This window comes from Hemitrygon akajei, chromosome 1 (assembly GCF_048418815.1).
Source record: "Hemitrygon akajei chromosome 1, sHemAka1.3, whole genome shotgun sequence".
NCBI lineage: Eukaryota > Metazoa > Chordata > Chondrichthyes > Myliobatiformes > Dasyatidae > Hemitrygon > Hemitrygon akajei.
Window position 1 is genome coordinate 176,275,097 of NC_133124.1, and position 8,739 is coordinate 176,283,835.

General features: G+C 50.7%; 1 protein-coding gene across 3 annotated transcripts in view; it reads right to left on the reverse strand.

Annotated features, from left to right (window-relative positions):
• The window catches only part of LOC140732627 (uncharacterized), a 169,481-nt gene extending 166,928 nt beyond the window's left edge, over positions 1-2,553 (reverse strand). For 2 of the 3 annotated variants that reach the window (XM_073055328.1, XM_073055338.1), the window contains exon 1: positions 297-1,268. In XM_073055328.1, the coding sequence (XP_072911429.1) occupies positions 297-576 (280 nt within the window). In that variant the 5' untranslated portion in view covers positions 577-1,268. Of the gene's footprint in view, positions 1-296; positions 1,269-2,526 lie in introns of those variants that run through there. The other variant, XM_073055333.1, reaches the window with a different exon arrangement.
• Between the last annotated feature and the right edge of the window lie 6,186 nt (positions 2,554-8,739).

Below are 8,739 nucleotides of genomic sequence, written 5' to 3' on the forward strand. Positions count from 1 at the left end.
TCATCTGGGGCCTGTGTCGTGTCCAGTGTCCTTTCTTCCCCACTTTCCTCGTTTCCTTCTCACGCCAAGTCCTGTTCCTGGTAGTTCAGTGTCTGTGCCTTGCATTTGGGTCCAGTCCCAACGCCCACCTTATGACAGGATTAGGTTAGTTAGGCGTTTAATTAACAGTTCTAAGTTCAAGAGGGAGAACAAACTGGCTTACGTGGATATGCAGATGGGAGACAGGGGAAACACGGATATTAAACAATCGGAATAGTGGGATCACAGAGTATCGGACCCTCTCCCCCAGCACCTACCTGTCGTGCCGGGGCCGATCTCACAGTAGATGGTGCGGGGGATAACCCGGCTGTAGTTCAGGATAACACGGTCAGCATCCACTCTGGCCAGGGTGGCGTTTCGACAGCATAGTCCGTTCCACTCCCCCCTGATGCAGACATCTCTGAAGGGTCCTGCAATGTTGTGAAGGTGCAGGCTCTGTGCAGCAGTCGGAAAACAGGGGCAGCTGAAGGAGCTGGTGTCTGGAAAGAAATGGCAGATGCCACGCTGACCTGTCGAGAAAAGTGTGTTCCTGGTCATTGGGGCCGGGGGGAGGTCATCACCCTTACGTTCCCACCTTCAGCACCCCACCGTCATATCACACACTCCCGGGGTCAGACACAGAGTGAAGACCCTTTAACCCTCTCCCATCACACACTCCCAGGGTCAGACACAGAGTGAAGACCCTTTCACCCTCTCCCATCACACACTCCCGGGGTCGGACACAGAGTGAAACTCCCTCCACACTGTCCCATCACACACTCCCGGGGTCAGACACAGAGTGAAGCTCCCTCCGCACCGTCCCGTCACACACTCCCGGGGTCAGACACAGAGTGAAGCTCCCTCCACACCATTCCATCACACACTCCTGGGGTCAGACACAGAGTGAAACTCCCTCTACACACTCCCATCTCACACTCCCTGGGTCAGACACAGAGTGAAGCTCTCTCTGCACCGTCCCATCACACGCTCCCTGGGTCAGACACAGAGTGAAGCTCTCTCCGCACCGTCCCATCACACACTCTCGGGGTCAGACACAGAGTGAAACTCCCTCTACACACTCCCATCTCACACTCCCTGGGTCAGACACAGAGCGAAGCTCTCTCCGCACTGTCCCATCACACGCTCCCGGGGTCGGGCACAGAGTGAAGACCCTTTCACCCTCTCCCATCACACACTCCCGGGGTCAGACACAGAGTGAAGCTCCCTCCGCACCGTCCCGTCACACACTCCCAGGGTCAGACACAGAGTGAAGCTCCCTCCACTCCGTCCCATCACACACTCCTGGGGTCAGACACAGAGTGAAGCTCCCTCCACACCATTCCATCACACACTCACGGGGTCAGACACAGAGTGAAACTCCCTCTACACACTCCCATCTCACACTCCCTGGGTCAGACACAGTGTGAAGCTCTCTCCGCACCGTCCCATCACACACTCCCTGGGTCGGGCACAGAGTGAAACTCTCTCCACACTGTCCCATCACACACTCCCGGGATCAGACACAGAGTGAAGCTCCCTCCGCACCGTCCCGTCACAAACTCCCGGGGTCAGACACAGAGTGAAGCTCCCTCCACACCGTCCCATCACACACTCCTGGGGTCAGACACAGAGTGAAGCCCCTTTCACACTGTCCCAATGCCCACTCCCTGTCATAAGGGGACAGGAGGCTGGACCCAAGTGCAGGATGCAGGCACTGAAGTACTAGGGGCAGGACGGGAACAACTAAACGATAGACAAGATGTGGAGACCATGGTGTGCCTGAGGGACGTGACGTTCAATGTGATTCTGGGGTTCCGGGAGAGTCTTAGAGTTCAGGCAAGGCCAATCTTGGAGTACAGGCAAGGCCAGATCTTGGAGTTCAGGCAGAGTCTAGGAGTTTACTGGGCAGGCTGTATAACTCCTAGGCAGGGCCTGGACCTCCCAGGCAGGAACATGGGGCCCTGAGCAGGTCACAGGGCACCTGGGTAGGTTGCGGGGCACAACCCGTCAGCAGCGAGGGATGGAAAGGGGCAGAGTCCCCCGCCGGGCAACAGCTGTCCAGCCAGGTGTTGCCCAACGGAGGCAAGAGATAGGAAGGGAACTAGGTCCAGGGTGACTGCCAGACTTACTCAAAGAACTCATCTTTAATGAGGGGTCCTCCAAGCCAGGGCAACCAGAGGAACATGATAGGCAGGACAACCCCCAACTCCACTCAGTCCCGGAGCCCCCTATATACACTGCCAGATGATGGGCATCAGGTGCACCTCCTTGAGCCCCAACAAGCCACAATGACCCACAGGTGTGACTAATTGCGCTCAAGGGTGAAAAGAGGACAGCTACAAGACCCGGAGTCCGGTGTCCGCGGACCGGATCAAGACCTGGAATGCGGGCTCCGGACCGGACCATAACACTCCAAGGGTGGGACACAGAGTGAAGCTCCCCACCATCCCATCACATACTCCCGGGCTCAGACCAAATGAAGCTTCCTCCACACTGGGGTAAACTTACCAAGAACAGATCCGACTGTCATCACCCAGACACAGACTGCGAGGAATCTGAGGAGGGAGAAAGTTTGAGGTCAGGAGTGAGTTATGGAATTGGACCACACCTGTCCAGGTGCAGGGACAGGGCAACAGGTGCCAGTCTGGACCCCTCCTGGGATATTTGAACGCTCCCGTCCCTCACCCACTGCACATGTGGAAAACACAGGAAACAGACACAGCAAACAGATAGGAGCAAAAGACATAAAATTCTTGAGAGAACACAGTCAGTCAGCTAACGGTTCGGCGAGGCAGCTCGGCTGGCAGTGGCTGGTCAGACAGTGGCTCAGTGATGCGGGCGAGCACTCAGCCACACTGCCTCAGTCTAGACTGTCATCCGGATCCCTGCCCTCACAAGATGTCTCATGGGCCTGGAGATCACTCTGAGGACATCTTCGCCCTCTGACACACTCTCATTTGAGAGTTGTAGACAGAGATACCCAGCGTTATAGGAGAGTAATTCACTGATGGGGTCACACAGGTAAACAGGGTGGTGAGAAGGTGTTTGGCACACTGGGCATCATGTATGACTGAAATGAGCACAGGAGTTGGGATGTCATATTACAGTTGTACAAGACATTGCTGAGACCACACTGGGAGAATTCTATGAAGTTCTGTGTACCCAGTTATAGGAAGGATGTCATTAAGCTGGAGAGGCTACAGGAAAGATTTATGAAGCTGTTACTGGGACTGGAGGGTTTTAGTTATGGATAAGGACAGGATGAGAGTGTTTTCTCTTGAGCCAAGGGGCTGAGGTACCTCAGTTTTTTTTAATAATGAGGGGCGTTGCTAAGCCACTGTCTTTTCTCCAGGGTGGGGAGAAAGATGGGTTGCACCACTGTCTGCTATGGGGGGGGGGGGGGCTACTGCACAGGACTGTAAGAAGCAGAGGGTTGTAAATTTAGTTGGCATCATCTTGGGTACTAGTCTACAAATTACACAGGACGTCTTCAGGGAGCGGTGTCTCAGAAAGGTGGTGTCGATTGTAAAGGCTGTGCAGCACCCAGGGCATGCCCTTTTCTCACTGTTACCATCAGGTAGGAGATACAGAAGCCTGAAGGCACACACTCAGCGATTCAGGAACAGCTTCTTCCCCTCCGCCATCCGATTCCTAAATGGACATTGAACCCTTGAACACTACAGTACCTCACTTTTTAACATGTATTTGTTGTTTGCACGATTTTTAATCAATTCAACATAGGTATACTGTATTTACTTATTATTCATTATTGGCATTGAACTGCTGCTGCTAAGTTGCCAAATGTCACGACACGTGCCGATGATAATAAACCTGATTCTGAAGTTTAAAACTAGAGGGCACGGGACTCCAGTGAAAGATTTAAAGAGACTGATGGTTAAAGAATTCATGCAGAGGGTGGTGAGTAAATGGAACGAGAGGAAGTGATAGTGACAGGTACAATAACAATATTTAAGAGTGTTACGTATTCAGGCAACAATAAATATATATGAGTTAGGCAAGGGTTTTTACAAACAAATAACACGTTTATTAAACACTGAAAAACAAACCCCCCCAAAAGTAAACAGACACTAAAGTAACCGGAAAACAGCTGCTGTGTGGCAGATTCACAGTTCTTAATAGCGTTGCAGTTCAAACAGTTCTTAAAGCGGTATTGAAAAAAAAAGTTCTTTAAAGTGGTATGCCGAAAGTTCAAAAGCTCACAGTCCATTTAAAAGGAGAGACTTTTTAAGGCGATTTAAATTCTCTTCCACGTCGTTGTCCTTCGATCCCCGGCGTCGAACTCTTCCCACGAATACTTTTATGAAATGTAACGATTTAAAGGCACTGACCTTTCCTTCCACACTATTCTCAAATCCTTTCTGGATCATCCCAGGGTTAACAGCAAGAATAGTCAACGAAATCCTCCCGAATGAGGATCACACAAGGTCGAACCCAATCCACCGTCGAAAATCGATTCCCCTCGATCTTTAACTTCCAAGTTCTCCGATATTCACTCTCCACTAGCAGTATTGTAAGAAACTGCTGGCAATGACCTTTTAAACTTTAGGCAGTACATAAAACTTCATTTTTCCAACTAAACTGCGTCATCACATTAAATCACGCAGGGACATGAAGTCAGCTTGGCAAACCCAGCCACGAACTGCCCCACCTGACAGGGGTGGGTCCTCCTTTTACAACCTGTAAAAAAAACCTGTCACATGACCTCTACTGGCGGGGAAAAATGACGTCACTCCACCATCACAAGACCATTACCTCAAGTCCAGTATAACTTCAACCCCAGTCACGTGACACGGGTACGTAACATGAGACACTTGGACACGTACATTGTTAGGAAAGGGTTAGAGGGATGTGGGCCCAAGGCAGACAAATGGGACCAACCCAGGTACACAATTCACTCAACATGGATCAGCTGGGCCGACGGGCCTGTTCTCTGCTCTGTATAATCTGATGACCTTTATTGTAACTGGTCACTCAGCTTATTAAATAACTACTGTGATTCATCAGTAAAGATCTGATCTCCCTGCCCAGTCAGGGAGAAGGGGATGAAGGAGATGGCCATGGACTCTAGGAAGTGGGCAGAGTACACGTTCCTGTCCCTGTTGAGAGTTTTAGGTTCCCAGAAGTGAACATCACCACTTGTCCTGGTCGAACCACATACACCCAGTGGCCAAGGATGCCAATGTCTGTTCTCCTCACAAGGCGACGCATCACCATAGTGTAGCGGCCAGCTCGGGGTTGTAAGAATTCAGAGTTCAATTCAACGTGGTCTGTAAGATGTTTGTACGTCCTTCTTAAATCTGCCACCCTTTCCCTGCATTGCCCTTACTTTACTTATTTTACCACTCTGACTTCCTGCCCCCTTTTCCCCTCCTTGTCTACTCACTCTCTGCCTCCCCCCCATGCTACCACCTCTCCTCCTCTCTCCCTCCTTCTCCTCTGTGTCGGACCACCCTCACTGGTTTCGTGGCATGAGCACCAGACTTCAAGACCAGAGATAATGGTTCGAATCAAGCAACACACACAAAATGCTGGTGGAACACAGCAGGCCAGGCGGCATCTATAGTGAGAAGCGCTGTCGACGTTTCGGGCCGAGGCCCTTTGTCAGGACTAACTGGAAGAAAAGATAGTAAGGGATATGATAGGGGAGGGGGAATACAAAATGATAGGAGAAGACGGAGGGGAGGGGTGAAGCTGAGAGCTGGAAAGGTGATTGGCAAAAGGGATACAGAGCTGGAGAGGGAAAGGATCATGGCAAAAACACACAACACGCTGGAGGAACTCGGGGTCGGGCATTATCCATGGAAACGAACAGTCAACGTTTCGGGCCGAGACACTTCGTCAGGACTGAAGGGGGAGCGGGCAGGGGCCCTGGGGGGAGGGTGGGAAGGAGAAGCTGGTAAGTGCCGTGTGAAAACCCAGTAAGAGGAAAGATCAAGAGGTGCGGGAGGGGGTAGGCAGGAAAGGTGAAGAAGGGATGTAAGGGGAAAGCCCTATGTGTAGTAGATGAAGGCAGAATCGTGAGAGGGGTAATAGGCAGCTGGAGGAGGAGGAGGCAGGGTGAAATGGATGGGAGAAAGAGAGGGAGGGAATTACCTGAAATTGGAGAATTCAGGGGATGGGAGGCCTAGGGAGAAAGAAAGGGGGAAGGGGAGCACAAGAGGGAGATGGAAAACAACAAGGACTGATTTTGAGAGGGGCAGAGAGAGAGAAAAAAAGGAAAATAAATATGTCGGGGATGGGTTAAGAAGGATAGGAGGGGCATTACCGGAAGTTAGAGAAATCAATGTTCATGCCATCAGGGTGAAGGCTGATCAATCACCTTTCCAGCTCTTAGCTTCATTCCTCCCCCCTCCTGTCTCCTCCTATCATTTCGGATCTCCCCCTCCCACTTTCATATCCCGTACTATCTTTCCTTTCGGTTAGACCTGACGAAGGGTCTCGGCCCCGAAACGTCGACAGTGCTTCTCCCTATAGATGCTGCCTGGCCTGCTGCGTTCCACCAGCATTTTGTGGCTGTGCCGCTAAATGGGCGGGATTACCTGAACAGCCAATAGGAAGCTCGCTTTAATCCCGCCCCAGCCGCTCTGGTTGATACACGAACTGTGAGGTATTTTATCATTGAGCTGTCAGGCGTCCAAGACGCACTTCAAAATCAAGACACTTTTTATTGTCATTTCGACCATAACTGCTGCTACAGTGCATAGTAAAAATGAGACAACGTTTTTGCAGGACCATAGTGTTACATGACACAGTACAACAACTAAACTGAACTACGTAAAAAAAATAACACCAAGGGAAAAAAAAACTACACTAGACTACAGAGCTACCCAGGACTGCATAAAGTTCACAAAACAGTGCAGGCATTACAATAAATAATAAACAGGACAGTAGGGCAAGGTGTTCAATCCAGACTTCGGGCATTGAGGAGTCTGATAGCTTGGGGGAAGAAACTGTTACATAGTCTGGTCGTGAGAGCCCGAATGCTTTCAGTGCCTTTTCCCAGACGGCAGGAGGGAGAAGAGTTTGTATGATGGGTGCGCGGGGTCCCCTGTTCGCTGTTCAGTATACATGAACAGAGATATGGAGTAATAGATCAGAATCTCTCTGCGTCTTATCGACCTCTGGTGTTGCCGGACCAGAGGGGTGGCGAGGTTGTGTTGGCCAAATCTTTCTCCGATTTTTTTTCGATTAGTAAAGGACTTTACTCTCAGAGAAAGTCTGGACAGTCCCGTTTCTCGTATAAACCCGACCCTGGCTCAGCACAGTTTCCCGGCACACAGACTCTTTCTCTCCCACCGCCACCCCGCAATCCCTGTGTGGGAAGCGTCGCCGGTACTGGTATCTGTCCCCGTCGCTGACCCGACCCGACCCAACACAACGTCCCCGTCTCGGCAACAACGGTCCGGTAGTGTCCACCAGACACAGCCCCACCGTCACGATCCCGGGACCTTTACCTGAGGGTATCAGCTGTGGGATGATGCCGGGCCCGAAGGGAGCAGCCGCTCCCAACCCCATCGCTGCCGCTGTGGAGAGACGCCGGCTGATCTGATGCATTTAAATAGGTTCCGGCCCAAGTGAGTGCTGACTATTGATTGGTACAAGCTTGTCACTCTTGAGGAAGGTTGTTAAAACGTCACCATGGGTGACGCTGATGGGTACGCTGATTGCTAAAAAAAATTCTCCTTTTGAATCGGTGCCAATAGCCTGATGACCCACATTTAACAAAACCGGGGACTACTTCGCACCTTTGCCATCTGATTTCTAAATTGACTTTAAACCCACGCACTTCATTTTTTTCTATTTTTGTGCTGTTTTTTCATGTAAATATTCAATATGCATATATGAAGCTGCTTTAATTTATTTATTTTTCTATATTTTAACATGTATTACTTTTCGTACTTCTGCTGCGAAGTTAACAGATTTCACGACGGATGCGGGTGAATTTAAACTGATCCTGATCTTGACTTTACTCTCCTCGTTAGTTTTCAATCACTGACACATTTTTACTGAGCTTGTTTAACTTTGCCTTCTTTACCGGCCTATCAATCGTCTGGAAAGTGGTCTCCATATGCCCATTTCTCCACCCGTATCTACATCCCGCTCTATCCTTTACCAGACTTGTACACTGTTCACAACACCAGTCAGCTGTCTACAAACCACCCAGTTATATTCTCCTCCAGATATTTCTATTATCACCAACAGTGTGTGACCCAGACAGATCCCTACGGAATACCAGTACACATGGGTCTCCTGCCACCACTCTGACTTCTATGAGACCAAATGGCTAAATTCACTGTGGATCCCATGCATCTTAATCTTAGAGAGAGAGAGAGAGAGAGAGAGAGGTGAAGAGAGAGAGAGAGAGAGACGGAGAGAGAGAGAGAGAGAGAGAGAGAGAGAGAGAGGAGAGAGAGAGAGAGAGAGAGGAGAGAGAGACGGACGGTCGGTGTGTGGGTGAGACAAAGAGGACAGACAAACTCAGCCGCGGCTCAGCACAGTTTCCAGACACAAGAGCTTCGCCCACGCCTACCCTCGCCCAACGGGACTCCCGCTCCAGGACCCCCCACTTCGGCAGTCACCGGCCGCTGTTGTTGTCGGAAAGACAAACCTCACCATCCCGATCCCGGGATCGTTACCTAAGAGTATATCGCTGTGGAATGATGCCATTCGCCAGACGGACAATCTAGACACTCAGCCCCT